General features: G+C 40.7%; 2 protein-coding genes across 2 annotated transcripts in view; one reads left to right on the forward strand and one right to left on the reverse strand.

Moving 5' to 3' along the window:
• Nucleotides 1-6,521, forward strand: part of LOC103367105 (zinc finger protein with KRAB and SCAN domains 2) — an 8,131-nt gene extending 1,610 nt beyond the window's left edge. Inside the window, exons 3-4 of the mRNA XM_008295026.1 lie at nucleotides 2,869-2,968; nucleotides 5,266-6,521. Of these exons, the coding sequence (XP_008293248.1) occupies nucleotides 2,869-2,968; nucleotides 5,266-6,215 (1,050 nt within the window). The 3' untranslated portion in view covers nucleotides 6,216-6,521. The remainder of the gene's footprint in view (nucleotides 1-2,868; nucleotides 2,969-5,265) is intronic.
• A 1,999-nt stretch (nucleotides 6,522-8,520) lies between these two features.
• The window catches only part of LOC103367106 (testis associated actin remodelling kinase 2), a 36,201-nt gene continuing 26,262 nt past the window's right edge, over nucleotides 8,521-18,459 (reverse strand). The window contains exons 9-13 of the mRNA XM_008295027.1: nucleotides 17,917-18,000; nucleotides 17,044-17,130; nucleotides 14,672-14,804; nucleotides 12,236-12,769; nucleotides 8,521-10,993 (exon numbers count right to left, since the gene is read on the reverse strand). Of these exons, the coding sequence (XP_008293249.1) occupies nucleotides 10,692-10,993; nucleotides 12,236-12,769; nucleotides 14,672-14,804; nucleotides 17,044-17,130; nucleotides 17,917-18,000 (1,140 nt within the window). The 3' untranslated portion in view covers nucleotides 8,521-10,691. The remainder of the gene's footprint in view (nucleotides 10,994-12,235; nucleotides 12,770-14,671; nucleotides 14,805-17,043; nucleotides 17,131-17,916; nucleotides 18,001-18,459) is intronic.

An 18,459-nucleotide genomic window follows, 5' to 3' on the forward strand; every position in this document is an offset into this window, starting at 1 on the left:
ACCAACTGCGCCACCCTGCAGCCCACAGATAGAGTCAATTAAACATTTTTAATCAGTCAACGAAAACTGATTCCTTTAAATGTTCTGCTTGATGTTAACCTTATTGTAACCTTTCATAAGATTTAGCTCCATTAAATTGCTGTGTCTTTAGTCAGTCTGTAGTGCGTCACTGTAAACTGATGGGTTTACTAGACTCTATTCAGCTCAGTTTTACTTAAAGGTTTAGCACAAATTCATAACATCAGTCATCTCAGGGCACGTCACGTATTAAGGTCAAGACCTGAGAATATTTTAATATACAGAGAAACCCAGATATCCCCTTTGAGCAAGCACAGTGAGAAAAAGAAAAAAAATAGTAGAAAACCTGTTTAAACCCGGCTCAGGGACGGAAACAGTCTGACTTGATGTGAGAAAAGATGAGCAGCTAGAAACAACAAACAAGACACCAATAAATATTAAGCAGGTTGGTGAGGCCATCAATAGCAGGTCAAAAAATAAAAGACACCTGCAGCAAAGACAGAACACAAACTACAGGAGAGAGAAGACACAAGACGTGCGATGGTGGCTTATAAATACATGGGGAGGAGAGGCGCTCAGTGTATCATGGGAAGTCTCCCAGCAGCCTGGGCCTGTAGCAGCATAACTGAGATATAAGCTTTATCGAAAAGGAAAGTCTTAAGCCTGATCTTAAAAGCAGTGGGGGTGTCTGCCTCCTGAACCCAAACTGGGAGCTGATTCCACAGCAGAGGAGCCAGATAGCTTAAAGCTCTGCCTCACAGTCTGCTTTTGGATCCACAAATAAGCCTGCAGTCGGGTAGTGAAGGGCTGTGTTGGGGTATTATCATGCAGTAAGGTGTTTAAGATAAGACGAAGCTTGGTCATTAAGAGGTTTGTATGTGAGGAGGAGGGTTTTAAATTCTATCCTGGATTTTACAGTGAGCCAATGAAGAGAAGCTAATACGGGAGAAAATATGACATCTTACTGGTCCCTGTCAAAAGTCTGGCTGCAGAATTTCGTATCAGTATTTGTAGAGTTATTCGGACATCCTGATAAAGAGGAATTACAATAGTCCAGCTGAGAAGTTGCAACTGCATGGACGAGTTTTTCAGCATCACTTTGAGACAGTATGTCCATAGTTTTGACAAAATTGTCCAGTTGAAAGAAGGCCGTCCTAATCACGTGCTAAAAATTAACGGACAAAATGATCTCTGAGGTTCCCTACAGTAGAACTTGAGGCCAAGGTAATGACACCCAGAGTAACTGTCTGCTTAGATAATGTGCTTATAAGGTGCTTAGAGCCAAATACATTATTATCAGTTTTGTTAGAATTTGAAAGAAGAAAATTACAGGTCATCCAGGCTTTTATGTGCTTAAGACAGTTTGAACAGATTTGTTTCATCTGGCTTCATAGATAAATATAACGGGGTGTCATCTGCGTGGCAATGGCAGTTTATGCAGTTTCCTATTATCATGCTTCCTAAGGGAAGCACGTACAAATTGAGAAGTACTGGTCCAAGGACAGAGCCCTTTAGAAGTCAAGGACTAACCCCTGAAATCTCATTGGCCACCTGATCCAAGTCAATTCTCTGAAACTCTGATATACAAGTGTCAGTGAATGCAACTATGGTGTCTGAAGACAGTGTTGATGACTGAGGGCTGTGCAAATAGCAGCAGGCAGTTGGCTGAACATCACAGACAGCACTAAGGCCAAGTTTAGTTTAAAGGTGGTGGACATAAACACCTCAAAGTGTTCAGTTTGTTGCTTCCAGCTGTTTGTAGGAATTTTTCCTTTGAGTTATTTAAATACCTGCAGCATCAAACAGCAGCATGAACCATATGAGTGTCTCAGAAACGAGAGAGCGGCGTGTATTTACACACACAACACAACCAGCACAGCCATAACTCTCTTAATTACTTCTGATTATAAATTATCCCCAACACGGAGACAGAGTTGAGCAGGATCTAACTGTAAATAAGACTTTTTAATACAGATACAGGGGGGAGATAGAGGAAAGGGGTGAGAGAGGAGAGAAGATGGGGTGAGGACAGGTTTGGGGGTGATGGAGGAAGGATGGAGTGATGGAGATGAGATAGAGATGGATGGGGGAAGTAGAGGCAGAGGGGTGATGATGGAGGCAGAATGGGGGAGTGAAGGTGGGGAAAGTGGGGAGCTGCTTTCCATCAGCTGAAGCAGCAGCAGCCTCCTCCACCTCGCTGTCGCCGTCACGACTTCCTGAACAACCAGCTCCAGCAGCCGACCGTCTGCTGCTTTTCTTTCTGCTTCCCTCTTCACTTCTTCAGCCTCCTTTCATATCGTCGTCCTGCAGATCTTTATTCCCGTCCTCCAATTCTGATTTCTGCAGCTTCGGTTCTTTGTTCTCCTTCTGCAGGTTTTCATTCTTCACCTCCGTTTCTTTCTATTCTTGCTCCAATTCTTTATTCTTGTCCTGCAGTCCTTGTTTCTCTTCCTCCAGTTTTCTCTTTTCTTCTTACAATTCTTCTTCATTCTTTTCCAGGATTTTTCTTTTCTCTTGCTCCAGTTTTTTGTTCTCTTTCTTTATTAAATGAGAGGTTGGATTTAGGTGTTTAATTGGCTGAAACATCTGGATCCAGAGGGTTTTGCACAGAACTTTAAAAGGTTGCAGGGTGTAGTTTAATGATAAAGATACAACTTAAAGATCAAATATGAAAATGTTAATTAAGGAAAAAACATCCTTGAGCAGTGTAGTTGGGATGTCTAAAAGTCTAAAAGTTGCTGATGGCTTCGGTGAAGAGATGATTGAATGTAAATCAGAGCCGTCTATAGGAGGACAGTTGTATGTGTCATGTCCCTGGTTTACACATGAATGCTGAGCTTGATGTTGCAGTGTGCAGACATGGAGCCTGTTAATGAAGCTGAACACATACACATCAAAGAGGAGTGTGCAGAGGAGGCCACATGGAGGACCGACCCAGACCACAAACTGAGTGAGTACAAAAACACAAGCCCGCTTCGGATTGGACATCCAACTCGGTCAACTCGGCCCGACATCACATGACTTTCACACGACACAGCAACACTTTCAAAACTGCTTTTCAAGCGCAGGTAGTACTTCAGATACTCAGTTGAACTGCTCGTTCTTCCTAGTTCAGCTGTTAAGGTAAAGAAATACACGGTTTAACAGGTCATGTGAGGAGAAGAACGCTGAATACAGTCAAGTGGATCAGTGGATTCTGAACATCTTCCCTTTTCTTGTAATAATCATAAGTCTGAGTTAAGTGCTTTTTAATTTACAAGCAGCCTTGTGCATGGCTTCATTTACAAGTTCAGCCTTTCTTCTCAATAACTGCATCATTTCTAAGCTGAACAGTCAGATGTTTGCTCTTATTTAAAATTAAGAATGAACAGTTTTGATTTGCGATATTTGAATGCTAACACACAGTGGGAACTTAATGCAATAAAAGTCAGAACAACTTTTATGAATGAGGTTCAATCGTTTGTTTTTGTGTATTTTGTTGCACACATTTCTTTCATTCTTCAGAGTCTATGGTTTTACCTGCTTTTTGCTGAACCTTTATCTTTAAAATACTGCAAAGGTGTCGTATTGGATTCAAGTCACGACACATTCATGTCCAGGTTATAGTTGTTGTTTTTTTCTTTTCTTTAGAGATTCTGGTAGCGTGATTTCGGCGCTGTGGTTTGGCCGGTTATCATGCTGGAATATTCCTCTTCTGCCAAGTGTCTGCAGACCGTCACTCATCATGTCAGCCAGTGTTTTGGTGTAGCAACAGAAATCCATGGTGCATCTATGAAATCATTCTCCTCAACACCTTTTGCACTCACACAGCCTTGTATCATCGTGTTCCAATCTCTGTGATACATCACTAAAATCCTAAATGATTAGAAATTGTATCATCTGTCAATAACTGGAATATTTCAAAGTTCAGTATTTCTTCTTATAAACAATCAAAAGCTACTTCTATAGAGAGACAAAACTTAAAGTACAAGCCCCAAAGTAGAAACTACGCAACAAAAATACATAAACCTGTCATCACTGACACACAATTTCAAAACCTGTTGTCACTGAAACAAAATAGATTTTCATTTAGTCTAACTACGAGAACATCGTTATCAAATTACCTGTGAACACAAGAATGTAGGAGATGAACAGACACAGCTGCCCAAAAGACACAGAACTTCCTGCAGGTGTTGGGGAGACGACATTCATAGATGACGTTTGTGGATTTATACCAAAACACTGGCTGACAATATGACTTCAACTTTGTAGAAACTTGGCAGTAGAGGAATATTCCAGCGTGATAACAATTCAGAGCACACTGCCAAAACAACACAAGGATTTTCAAAGAAGAAAAAAGCAAAAACTATGACATGGACGAGTGTGTTGGCTGACTCGAATCCAGTAGAACACCTTTAGGGTATTTTAAAGATAAAGGCAGAGCAACACAACCCCTCCAGCAAAAAGCAGCAGAAAAAAATAAGTCTCAGAAGAATGGCAGAACATTTCTCCAGAGATTTGTTGCCCTGTGTACCGAGGAAGATTGATTGTCATCATAAATACAGGTGGACACAAAGAATTGGGGGGAAAAAATGAGGGTTTGAAACTCAGAAATGATGGACTGCAAAGGTTTACTGACTTCTGCTGCATCACGTTTGTACTGTGATGCGTGTAGCTTTAAGATAGTAAATCTACACACACAGCTTTTAATTTTGCATGAAAGCAAATACCTCAGTGTTTTTAGATCTACTGTAGAGGTACTGCTTTTTAAATCATTTGACATTTAAGTGATATAAACTCTATTTTCTGTGTTTACCTGAGAGCAGACTGATCATATATTGACTGGAGGGACTGACATTCATTCCTCCCCATAACCTTCACCAGCAGACGAACAAGCTTAGATTTTAAGTGTGCAGTCGGATTGCCATCCTCTTCCTCGTTATGCTCTGTAAAGCAGCCTGGTAGAATAAAACCAGAATCCTCTGGTCCACCTCATTTATCCTGAGTCTGTATAACAAATCTAATCTCTGCTGTAAAACAGAAGTTTTTACCACGAGCTTTCCAGCTAATGATGAAAATTTGTGAGTATAAATCATAAATGTTCTTCAAAAAACTAAAACTGATTATTGCAGTCTGTTTAAATGTTTTGTACATGCTTTGTGGCACCATAACAGGCAGATATTTAAGGATTTATTGAGAGACTGATCAGACTATGAGCCTGAAAACCTCCACTTTAAAACTAAACTCGCTCTCCTGTGCTTTCTTCAGTCTCTGGAGCTGAGCAGCTGCCATGTTTCGACGCCACACCACCTGCCCAGACTGACAGCTTTGCAGAGCGTTACCGCTCAGCTGAAAACCCAGCCAACCCTGAATCTCTGCTTCCCCCAGCAGACGGCTACAACGCTTTCCCAGAGCAGCAGTTTAACAGAAACCAGAATGAGGCGGCACTCGTAGTGAAACACGAGAAAGAGGAAGGGCCCGACGAGAACGCAGCTCCACTCGATTCAGCCGCCACATTTGTGACAGAGGAAGCAGAGGCACAGCTGTGGTCGGCCAATCTGTGCAGAGACGCTGCTGATCCAGGCGTCTCGTACGCCGGGCAGCAGTTTGAGCAGATTCCTGCTGTGTTCGCATCTCAAACCAGCTTACATCTGGAGGATATGGTGCCCAGAATTCCTTCAGTGGGGAAAACACACTCTTTGGTGGTGGTGAGTGCAGCTCGGGTGAAAAGACGAGTCAGAAGCTTCGTATGTAAAAGGCCACAACCGGATGAAGGACACGGTGCTTTGTCTCAGATTAATTCAATGGATTCAAGTTTGATTCAACAGCATCAGTACAGAGATTCAGCCCCTCTCACAAGGAACCCAAATGAGGATATGATGTCGCCGAACTCCGCCGTCTCTCTGAGCCGCGGCAGCTTCGGCCTGGCGAGGAGGATGAGGGTGCCCTGGAGGCCCGGCCTCTGCGAGAAGAGGTTCAGCTGCTCGTACTGCGACAAAAGCTTCACCAGGTTCAGTCAGCTCAAAGAGCACCTGAGGAGTCACACGGGCGAGAAGCCGTTCAGCTGCATGCAATGCGGTCGCAGCTTCACCAAGCAGTGCAACCTGATCAGACACGCCGTGGTCCACAGCGGGGAGAAACCCTACGAGTGCTCGCTGTGTGGGAAGTGCTTCACCCAGCGATCCAGCCTCAAGTCCCACCAAAAAACAGCTCACTGAGATTACAGGAGTTTGTTTTCTACATCTGCCTTCTGTGTTTCATGACTTCAAGAACACAACATGTTTTTCTGAAGTGTTTAACTGGAGCTTGTTGATATTTTTGATAAATCGTTTTGTTTTATTGTTGTGTTGCTCTAAATTATAACACAACATCAGACGAGTATTAAACTTAACCCTCCGAACCCCAAAACTCGCCGAAGAGTCTGAAAGACATTTTGTTTGTACAAATCCCCCAAACTACAATATTTATCAGCGTCGCAAACTGTAAAAACAGAAAGAACAGTCAGATTTTCAACTTGCTCAACTTCTGTCATGTTTTATTACATCGGACAACTTTATCAAGTCTAAGCTTGCAGTCGTAATATTTCATCACAATCGCTTTATTCTACTGTCTCATTTGAAAATTCACAAAAAACAAACAGTTTCCTTTAACCAGATTTTATAAAAATAAATAATATTTTGCACTACTTGTTGCAACTGTGAATTCATGAGTGACTCAGCCATGACCAACAGTCACATGTCAAGAATTCAGAGACTTTTCGGTTGTACTGCAAGCTGCACCGAGACAAGCATGGAAACAGATTAAAGTCTTAGTACATCGTATGTACAGTCAGCATTTTGTTTCTAGTTCTAGTAACAACTGTCAGCAATTGAAAAAAAGGTTCCACATGTTGATTCCAGTTTTTTGTTTTTTTTAATTTTTGTAAAATGTTGTGGAAATTATGGAAAATATATAATCAAAGAAATTCAGCTTTCATTTTGTTAATCTTTGGACTAAATGGCATCATAACTGTGTCATGCTGCACACTAGACGTTTTTGAGTTCTCTCTACTTCTAGCTATAGTTGTGCTGTTTCCATACAAGTGAGGACTTGTTATTGCCGTGAGAAATAACCCCCCATTGAGTAAAAATGTCACAGAAGTAAAAAAGAAAAAAACACGTAGCAACTGCTTGGGGTTCTGAGGGTTAATGTAATGATACAATATGAAGTGGATTACTGTGAAATCGTAATACTGAAGCTTCATCTAAGAGCTACACCAGTGTGTTTGCAACTCCTAATACACTACAAATACACATCAAACATATACTTTACATTTTTGCAAGGCTTTTTCAAGTAAATACTAAAACATTTTTTTGAAAGTACAGCATTTTTCCTTCTGCTATCAGCGGCCTCAAGCTTCCTTTCTTTCTCGTACAGTGTGAAAATCAGATAATTGACTCACGAAACTCTTCAGTGTAACCCATCGGTCTTGACACCAAATTTGCATTTTACAACAGTAAATAACTTCATGGCTGCCTGAGAGTGGAGGGAATGAATCTTTAAAAAATTTCTGGAACACTACAGAAACATACAGAGCCACCTGAAAAATATTGTTTAAGGTTTTCGTTTCTCTAAAATGACAAAACCATCTTAAAAACTAGTGCCTCTTCTGATTCGGTCAACATATCTTGTGTATAAATAATTGTGGTAAAGCGCCAAAGGTTTTATTTGTCACATTATATTGTAACAATACTGTGATATTTAATTTTGTCACCAAAAAATGTATTTATTTATTTCCGGAGGACTTTTTATGCCATTATTACAAGAAGATAGAAGAAAAAAATAGTTAAATACAGAAGTTAACAGCCTGATTGATTAGAACTCAACACATCTGGCTGCTCTGAGGGACGTTTTGTGAGTTTTTACGGCTACATTTGTTCTAAAACCGACAGTAAAGTTGGTCGTCTGACAGATTGTGACTTCCAGCGTCAGGTCACATGACCTTACCCGAGTCAGGTGGGAGGTTACCTGCCCTCAGGTATAAACTCCCTAATTACAGGCTGCGTATGTTGCTTTCCTCTCTTTCTTTCACCTCCTGCCATGTTGTGTTTGCCTTCTAAGTGATATTCCTCATGTAATTTTTTTATTTTTTACATGCATCTTCTGTTGAGATGATCTGATTCATGCTGAGTCTAAACCAAACCAACACAGGAAAATAAAACTGTTCTGCATTTTAACTTGGACACTAACATGGATGGGTCTCTGAAGCACACCATGAACTCTTTGCTTTGACTGACATCACTTCAATCAATCTGTAATGTAATGCAACTTTGAACGATTAAACTGACAACCCACCTGCAGAAACCATCAGGATGTGAATCTTTTGGCAGCGTCTCTCGACACGATGACGACTTGCAAATCGACCCTGAAAGCAAAGGTTTCGCTTATTGTACGGCTTCCTGAAATGTAAATAAAATCCGTCGGTTTTGAGGTGAGACTTGGTTAAGTCCTAAAGAAGAAAAAGAACGAGATAAACAAAGACAACTCAGGGAAGCTTTTGTTATTCGATCAGAAAAAAACAAAAACAATCTGTATTCAACGAGGCGGGTAACAAACTTTTTACACAAATGTACAAAGGTAAGACATTAAATGTTTGTTTTTTTTTCTCATAAATATCAAATTAGATCCTTTATCCTGTAAAACAGTGTGTTACAAGTTGCATAGAGAAGTAGTGATAAGAGAGCGCCGCGTATATATCACTGTACATGTGCATTTGAGTTCCTATTGAAGTGAGATCAGCAGAATGTAGCTAAAGGAAAGGAAGTGCTGGAGGGAGTCGAGGCAAACATGTTCAACAATATAAATCTAATTTCATTGAGTTTGTACACTGAAAGCAGTTCTGATAAATATTTACAACGATTATAATACTCAGTAAAGAGGAAACGAACAAAACAAATTCTGTTTCAGACATCAAACAGAGCGAGAGTCCAACATGTCGTGGGATCTTCAGATTTCATTTAAACTAAACCAAATGTTAGCAGCTGCCACACATGGAGGAGTTTCTGCAGAAAACCACTTCATAGTATCGTGCGTATAATTTAATAAATCCATAAATTACTCCAACGAACAATAGCGTTTAATAAATACTGATCACTTGTGACGATTTGTGAAAGTCAACGCGAGGCCCAACGGTGAAAGTTGTGCTGTTTCTCTGTTTTCAAAGGATTATTCATCCAAATTTTCTTTCTTTTACACTGAATCATGTGCCGCTTTCAAGTGGAACATCAACCTAATCACTTGTGTTTTCAGGTAACTGAAGGGTTTGCTGTTGATTTAAGAAGCTATACTCTGGTGGCACTTTTGACACGTTTAGTCGGACCAGTGACGCTCAGACTGGAGTCACATCTTAACACAACCATGGCAACTTTCTGACAGAGCAACAACCTTGTTCTCCAGGATTTTGACTGCGAATTATCTTTTTTGTGTATACTTCATGTATAATTGACATTTAATTTTAAGTTTGCCAACACCAATCCTAAACTTTTAGGATTAACCCGACCAGATGAGACTATTGAGAGCTGTTGATGAAGTCAACATTTTATCTGTAAGAGGACAGTGTTACGTCTTTGAAAACTGTTTCGCTTTAACCTTGTTTTATAATAGTAATTCATCATAGCTGTCTTTTGGCTTTATTTTTTGATGATTTCAGTAGAGTTGCAAGAAGGGACAGCTTTGAAAAGTCAATTCTGACAGAGGACAAAAGAGAAATTACAAGGTTCTTTTAACAAAATACATGTTTGCCTACAGTTTGTTTTCTGGATTTGAAGTCTCGTTGACTCTTCTGTTAATAATTTATGGAGTCTGATCACAGGAAACGACTGTGTTGTCTTCAAGTGGCTGAAGTAAGCGTGCGAAAAGATGTCAACACCACCAGAAAGGTCTTCAAAGAGCCAATGAGGACGCTGTAACAGTCCTGGGATTGACTGCAAGTGTTGATCTTGTTGAATAAATAACTAAACGGAATGAACTGCACAAAGTTTGAAACTGAAACCATTTCCTCGCTAAATCCACTGTTGCAGATCTGTGAATTCAGTGAAGACGTGGTGGTTGGTGAAAATGTTGAGGTTACCAGAGTACGTGACATTAAACGTCCTTCTCATAGCGGTTTTTTTCAGCACAGTTTTCTGAATATCAGCACGTGGTTTTGTTAATCAGATGTGAGATTGTTTTTGATTTAGTATTTGTCTCAGTGAACACGTTAAGTATCAAAACACACTTTTGATTTTGAAATTCACACACGACGACAACAAGAACAACAACAGGGATCTTCAATACCCCTCATCAGAGACGAGACTAGAGGAAACGAAAACAAATAATCTACATTTCACAATATTAAATATAAACAACCTTTTCAGAAAAATAATCTCTCTGCAGAGTGTCTGTCGTGTTGATAAATGTGCTAATTGGGGACTGTCACGCCTGGGTGAGCGCTCTAGCTTTTCAACATGTGGTACATTCACTTGAAAGATAAAAATCAAGTGCTCAAGTTCCTTTTTATTCATAGAAAATCTCTGAAATGTGTCCAGTCGGTCAGTTTTTAATCCATTTTCCGCTGCCTCAGAATCCTCTCCGGTCCCAAACTACCACATCTTTCCACCATTAACCTCTGTGTGTGTGTGTGTGTGTGTGTGTGTGTGTGTGTGTGTGTGTGTGTGCTACATTGGACATGTGTCCGTCCCTCTCCCTCGTCCCTCCTCTTCCTCCAGGCTGCTGGAGCAGTCCATCCCCTCCCCACTGTCTCTGTCGCTGCTGGGGGCCATCGGAGACCAGCTCTCCCCGAACACGTCCTGGCATCCGTCCCTCCCTCCCTCCACCTCTCCGTCCTCGTCCTCCCCTCCTCTCTGCCTGCAGTAAGGTGGGATCTCGACCACGACGTATTTCTTCGCCCAGCCGCTCAGCACTGCCTTCTGTCGGACGTCGTTCCCCATCAGGCCAGCGTCAGACTTTGAGTTAGCAGCTGACGGGAACGGAAAGAAAATGGGTTGGAAGACAAGGTCATTGCAAAATTTGGTAAAATAATCCATCCATCCATTTTCTATACACCGCTTAATCCTCACTAGGGTCCTGGGGGGCTGGAGCCTATCCCAGCTGACTTAGGGCGAAGGCAGGGGACACCCTGGACAGGTCACCAGTCTATCACAGGGCTACACTTAGAGACAGACAACCAAGCACACTCACATTCACACCTACGGACAATTTAGAATCACCAATTAACCTCAACATGTTTTTAGACTGTGTGGGAGGAAGCCGGAGAACCCGGAGAGAACCCACGCTGCACGGGGAGAACATGGAGACTCCACGCAGAAAGATTCCGGTACCCCACCGGGACGCGAACCGGCAGCCTTCTTGTTGCGAGGCAACAGTGCTACCAACTGCGCCACCTTGCAGCCCCTGGTAAAATAATCTAGAAGAAATTACGATCTGATGGAGCCTAAAGCTCTTCAAAGGAGGCAGTAATTTATTAAATGTGTGCGGACTATATTTTTCCAGCAGCGAGGACTTACTACACGGATATGCTTTTTGTATGTTTGTTTGAAAAACACACGTTGACCAAACCTCTTAGCTAGAATCTCTTGTATTTTGGGTAAACCAGTAACCAAAATGAAAATGAGCACAGAGAGGTGAGAAAATGTTCACAAATGCTGCATTTGTAATTGTTTTTTTCAATTTTTGTAAAATAAAAAATCCAAGAAATTCTACCTTTTTAAAATGATTTATGGCATCATAGCCGTGTCAAACTGCAAAGAAGATTATTCTGCGCTCTCTCTACTTCGAGCCACAGGTGTGCTGTTTCTATAGAGGTCTGGGACTTTATACTGTGGTAAAAAAATGAGCCCACAGGAGCAAATAAAAGCCCAGGAGCTGTTTAGGGTTCAGAGGGTGACCATTAAATGCAATAAAATGTGAAATCTATCTATTTTTCTGTAAGACAAAACCACATGATCTTTTTGTTTTGTTTTGTTTTTGCTAGCTTTGATCAGTAAAATAAGTGACCTCAATAACCAGATAGTGAATCATCCTCTGTCTCAGTCAACGTAGCTGTTGAGCTATGAGATAATGAGAAAAGCTGACTAAACTTCACTGCTTACAGTCACATATTCCAACTACAATCCAATGAGTTTGAGGTATACATCTATTCCTGCACAGCAGGCTGCTTTATCCTTTACTTTTCCACAAAGGAAACGTTCACTGAGCCTACCTGGAAGAGTCGAGGACAGCTGACCGGAGTTACAGGTGACAGAACCGTTGTTGTTGGAGCTAACGGCAGCAGCGAGGTGGAAGATCTCGGATCGGGGAAGTTGTGGGGACACTGGTAAAGAGTGACACTGTCTTCCTGGCAGCTGCTGCCAGTAGTAAGACGCCTCCTGCTGGGCCGCTGAAGGTCCGTGAGCAGGCGGCTGGTTGCTGAACAAACTTCCTGGAGGTGAGTGGAGATCGAACACTAGCGAGAAGACAGACTTGCTGGGCACATCGAAAAACTTGATCTTGCCGCCGCACAAGTCCTCCCGGGCGGTGAACGGGTTGATCTTGCGGGCTTTGGAGGCTCTCTGAATGGTGGGGGGGTTGTAGTAAGGGTCCTGGACATTGACTTTTCTTCCCGGCTTGCAGGAGAAAATGTCCGATTGGCTGCGGCTGAGCCAGATGTTTCGTCTGGGGCGGGGAGATTTGGGAGGGATTTTATCATTCTGGAAACCAAGAGGATTCAGTCGCTTGAAGCCCTGGAGCTTCTCACCTGGAAAGAAAAAAACAAGAGTTTGTGTAAACATCTTTAAAAAAAAATTGTACACATAAATTCAACAAGAACAAATGAGTTAAACTATGAGTTCTAAGTATAGAAGTGTATCTGACTATTTTATCACCACTGTAAATTAAATTGCAAGAAGGGACAGCTTTCAGAAGTCAGTTCTGAAACATGAAATTTTTTAAGTTTAAACTTTTAAATAGAAAAAATTTACAAGGTCCTGTTTTTACAACGTCCATGTTTGATTTTTGGATTCGATGCATCGATGAGTCTTCTGTGATTGACATTAGTTTGATGAATTTCCAGAAGTGTGATTTGATCTGAGGCAGTCATACTGAAAGTAAAGTGAGAATTTAATTGAACCACTAGGTGGCGGCAACAGGCTAAGTTCTCTGTATGCGGTCAAGAGTTTTGTCAAACTCGTTTTAACTGTTTTCTAAGTCCATGGATAATATTTTGTTGACATTTTCACAGCTTTGGTTGGATTTATTTGTCACAAACTTTTACGAAAAATGTGCTAATTTTGCATATTTTAGCAGGAGTATGAACGAAAACAAATCAATCATCCATAATAAAGTGTAAACCCAATTAGCAGACGCATCTAAACAAATGCAACAACCAAGCAAACATCTTATTTTATCCTCAACTCCAAGTTGTAAAGTATTGTTGCACCTCTGACTGCTCATGTCTTTCATTTGTTCTAGGAAACATCTCGAAAAAATACTCATATTACTCATGAGGACCATAAAAAAAAAAAAAAACTCCATTGGAAAAATACTTGGCCGAGAGGTTTTTGTTACACAACAGTACTATTTCCTACTATAAGGGTGATCCTGGTCTCCGGTCTGGCAGAAATGCTGATGTTATCAGTGGATGGAGGGAGATGGAGACGTTTATGATGTAACAATCAACAGCTGACGAGAAGTGAGAACAGTCAGATCCAGGCCACGTTTATCACACAATAACAGCCACATAAGACGTGATTCTTCTGTCAACAGGCTAAAACTGTGGTTTATATATTCTGCTAGCTTTGAGATTTACACCACCAGACAACAGAGGTAAGAAACTGCACTTGTATATATCTCGCTTGTGTCCTGTGACATCACGGGCAGTGAGGAAAAAGGATCCGTTTGGCCCGTCTAAACAAAAACATTACCGCCTCCTGACTCTGTGATGGTCAGACATGCAGGCGGCTGAACGTGGGACCAAATTAGAAGTGAAACCTGGGCCTGCGTGGATCAAGTGTCTCAAAATAGGAATGTTGATCTCTGACCAAATTTCCTCTTCAAGTCAAGATAAAGTTTATATTATCAGTCACCAAAGGATTCGGGATCAGAGCGTTTGCTTCTTTGAAGTGCAACAGATGCTCTCATATTAGACTTTGCTTTTGCAGAAAAAGGTCCCTTGAAACACTTGTTTGGGTGCAATCACAAGGAAAACAGAAATTACAGTGGAAGCAGGGATATTACTCACCTGGAAAACTGACTGTTAGAAGGAGTAAAAATCTAGCTTTGGCAAACCTGACTCTATGTTTGGGTGAGGACAGCGTAAGCCTTGTAACTGGCCGGACAAACACGGAATCAACTGTGTGGTTTAAAAAAGGAAGTGTTGTGGTGTTAGGAGAGAAGAGTGTGTCAGGTTTGACACTGACTGGCAAACCAGCGCAACATTGACTCGTTGAATAGATCAGGAACAACCAGCGTCTGTTTGTAGTGGTGAAGTGTAGTTTGGGAGAGGATGTAAAATAAATTTGTGTTGCCTCACTTGGGCAACAGCTTCCCCCTCCTTCCACCTTCCCTTACAGGAATTTACAGGCATCTTCTTGTAAACAGAAGGATGTGAGTTTTATTGATTGTAAAACTGAAGCTGTACGCGAGTGTGCAGCGCTGCTACCTTTGGGGATGGTCTTCTTGTCATTGTCTCCGCTGACACATTCATGCTCCATCTCTTCAACCTTAAGGCGGGCGAGAATCTCCTCCAGGTGCCTCACAGTGTCTGGGAAGGACGGACGGAGTTTGGGATCCATCTGAGGGGAGCAAGTGTTGGAGATATGAAGAAGCATGACTATGAGGATTATATATATATATATATCTTACAACAGCATGATTGGGAAAACGCACCGACAGGCGGATTTTCATTTAAAACGCTGCCTCATGTAACATTTAAATATTAAAAAATATATGACCAAGTTAATGATACAAAACCATAAAAATCCACATAAACAAACCAGACTAGAGCTGACGCCTCCTGAAACCTTTACACTGTACTTTACAGGTAGGAGTTTCCAGAGATACGATTATACTGCTCGGCGGTGAAAGACAGATTGTTTTATGACTTTTACTGATCCTGTACTTTGGAAATGCTCCGTTTCTCAGCAGACTGAGGCACAGATAAGTTGAAAAATGACCCTTAATTTACAAAGACTTAAATTAAATTTACAAAAAATAAATAACAACCGAGGCTACCAGTCAGTAACATTTTGTCTTTGGGAGACACTGATGACATAAAGTGTCTTTACTGTGAAGGAAAGCGACGACAACGTAATGATCAAGGACACAAATGTGACTAAAAGATGCACACAGAAGTTCAAAGTGGTTAGAATAACCTGCTAGAGAGAAACAGACATGGAAACAGACTTGAAAGGAGGATAAGAGAGACAAGGATGATAAAAGCGAGACAACAGACAAGGATGAGAAGGGATGGAAGGGGCCAATATAGGATCAAACAGCAGGGTGCCACAAAATCTTTAATGCTCTCATCTTCTGTGGTTGTAATTAACGTCAGAGATAAAAATAAAAAAAAATGTCAGAGTCCAGTCCTGTGATGAGTGAGCAAAACTGAACTGGAAAAACCTCATTTTAAGTGTAGAAAAAGTATAATTCATTTCATTTGATTTACCTCAATGCAAACTTTTTTTAAAAATATATTAACAGTAAATCAATGTATGAGTGCTGAGAAAAGCTGAATCTGCCCAGTAACTGATCCAGCTTTTAGAGAGTAGCACACCCCCTGGATAGTAAGCCAAATCAGATTATTCAGATAATCAGATTGCTCCTTTATTTCTGAACAAGGGAATAAAAGTTACTCAGGAAATTAAAAAAGGAAACAGGATGAAACTCCAAGAAACAACTACGACAAGCCATTTGGGAATTGTTGTCAGCAATACACATAATCATTACACTCCAGATAGATTGAAATATGATCAGCGCCAACACGATGCATCAATTTTACGAGCTGCTTTACAGTAAAATAATGGTGTGTCTGCATGCTGCTTCATTTTCTCACAAGTATGTCTATCACAATCTTTCTGAATAATTGTCACACGAATAATGCGATTAACGATTTAATCCTGTGATCTCAAAAACCCACTGGCAGGTATAAAAGGCATGCAGTCTTTAAAAAAATAAACACAATGAATCTATTTTATCGGGGCAAGACACTGTAAAATCTAAGTCCTATTAAATATCTGCCAGCTTCTGTGAAAAATAAAAATAAAAATAAAAATTGAGGAATTTTTGGCTGTACTGCAGGATTTGTTTACACAGAGCAGATAGAAGACGATGGTGTGTAAACTGTTCTGCAAAATAGATAATCAAACTAATTATAATTTCGTTTTCTTTTTGTGATTTATGGCTTGATAACCTTTTACTCCACAGAATACATTTTTTGAGTTCTTTCTTCTTCTGGTCATGGTCATGGTGTAAAACTTTATATTGCAGTGAAAAATCAGCCCACAATGAGTAAAAATTCGAAAGGAGCAAAAAAATAAATAAACAGACAGAAACTGCTTAAAGTTCAGACTGTTAATTGCTTTTTTCTGTTGATTTTATGCCTCTACTACTATTAAACTAGTGGTATTCTCACCTTTGATCGCCATCGATTTGCCACAAATCTATGACATCACCTTTTTCAAGGTCAAGTTATTATTCTTTCTCATTTAATCAAAACCAAAATGTGCCTACATCAGTGTTTTGCTGCTTGCTATCTCGAGATAAACAGTTGCGGCCTTTAAAGCACAGCAGCAGCAGCAGGTGGAACCAACAGTGTAAACGACGTGGAAACAATGACTGAAACACGGCATTTCCTATTAGTTTCATCCAGCTGTTCTTATAAAGGTGAACAGAGACGATTCTAATGATCATGAAAAACAATCGCAGTCAGTTCAAATAACTGCAGTCAAATAGACAGCAGCTGTTTATTATCTGCAAATATCTGTGAGTATTTCTGAGCGAAGAAAGATTGAGACGAGTGAACGGCGGACTCACATTGCAGCAGTTGAAGGCCAGCTGCAGGAAATCAGGCGGACAGTCTCCAACCATGTGCTGGAACGTGTGATAGTCCAGGCCAAAGTTCTGTCCAGGAGGGCGAGGTTGGAGACACAAAGAGACAAAGATGTGTGACGCAATATGCACAGAAGATAAACAGGAAACTTATCACCTAACAGTAGCATAAAGACGGAGCTTTATCAGATGTGAGACATACTGTAACGCAACTGCCAAAGCCAGCTTCATATTAAACTAATCCCTGTGACAAGGTCCTGCTGACTGCCAACTTCTCTTCTGCCTGTAGACTATCACCTCTAAGCCCGGTTTAATGGCACACAATCCGCACTGGGATGTAAACATCTCAGTGAATTCACGCTGACTTTTATTTAGCAGGTGCTTGGTGAGAGGATTTTAATGTTAACCAACTTGAGAAATTCCAACATACAATTTATATTTTAAATGACAGAATAGGATTCGATTGCAGCTGCGAATAAGTCAGGAAACATGGAACTGAACTGACACAAACTCCCTGCACTTAGCGTACTTTGGTAAATCTGAGTAAAGCATATGAAGACGTGTGAGTCATTACTTCACATGCTTCACCCGTGAAATCATAAATATTTGCCTCAAACTAAGAGAGTTTCGAGATTGATACACTGAGGAAGTACAGTAGATGAATTGCTGGTAAATATTTAAAGTTCGTTTTGCAAGAATGGGTTGGAAAATATTTTAACATTCCTTTTGACTTCTCCGTGAGTCATTTCACAGTGTAAACAGAGTGAGAGTTATGGGTCAGTCTATGTACAGAGCAAACACTTAGCGTGAGTATTACAGGGTCACGGGGTGGAAACCAGGTGAGAGATGAACAGTCACCTCAGTGCGAGGAAGGAAGTCCGGGTCGGCCTGGATCCTCGCAATTATTTCGCACAGGATTATTCCATAGGAGAAGACATCAGCCTGAAATCAGAGGGACGAATGAATCAACACGTGCATAAACAGCAAAAGACTTTCGAAAAATAGTGAACCCTCTGAAATCTCCACTAACCCCTAATCAATGTAACTGTGCATCATTTGCTTGTATCATTAGTAGACGCAAAGCAAATGATGAGTCTTTGCTCTCGTTACATCTATTTTCCTCTAAAGTTTGTTTAAGTTTAATCAAAACTAATCTAATGTAGTCTAAATGTACTTTATTTCCCATTTGTTCTGAAGAAATTTACATCTGCTAGCTAGAGCTGCAACTAACTGTTATTTCCACTGACGTATTTTCTCAATCAATCAATCAATAAGTGACGTCTTTAAATTGTCAGAAAAAAGGTGAAAATGTCAATCAGGGCTTCCCAAAGTTTAAGATTAAATGTCTTGTTTTGTCCATAATCCTGAGATATTCACATTAAGAAATCACAGACGTGTAAA

Source organism: Stegastes partitus, unplaced genomic scaffold, assembly GCF_000690725.1.
Source record: "Stegastes partitus isolate 25-593 unplaced genomic scaffold, Stegastes_partitus-1.0.2 Scaffold1015, whole genome shotgun sequence".
In the NCBI taxonomy this organism is placed as follows: Eukaryota; Metazoa; Chordata; class Actinopteri; family Pomacentridae; genus Stegastes; species Stegastes partitus.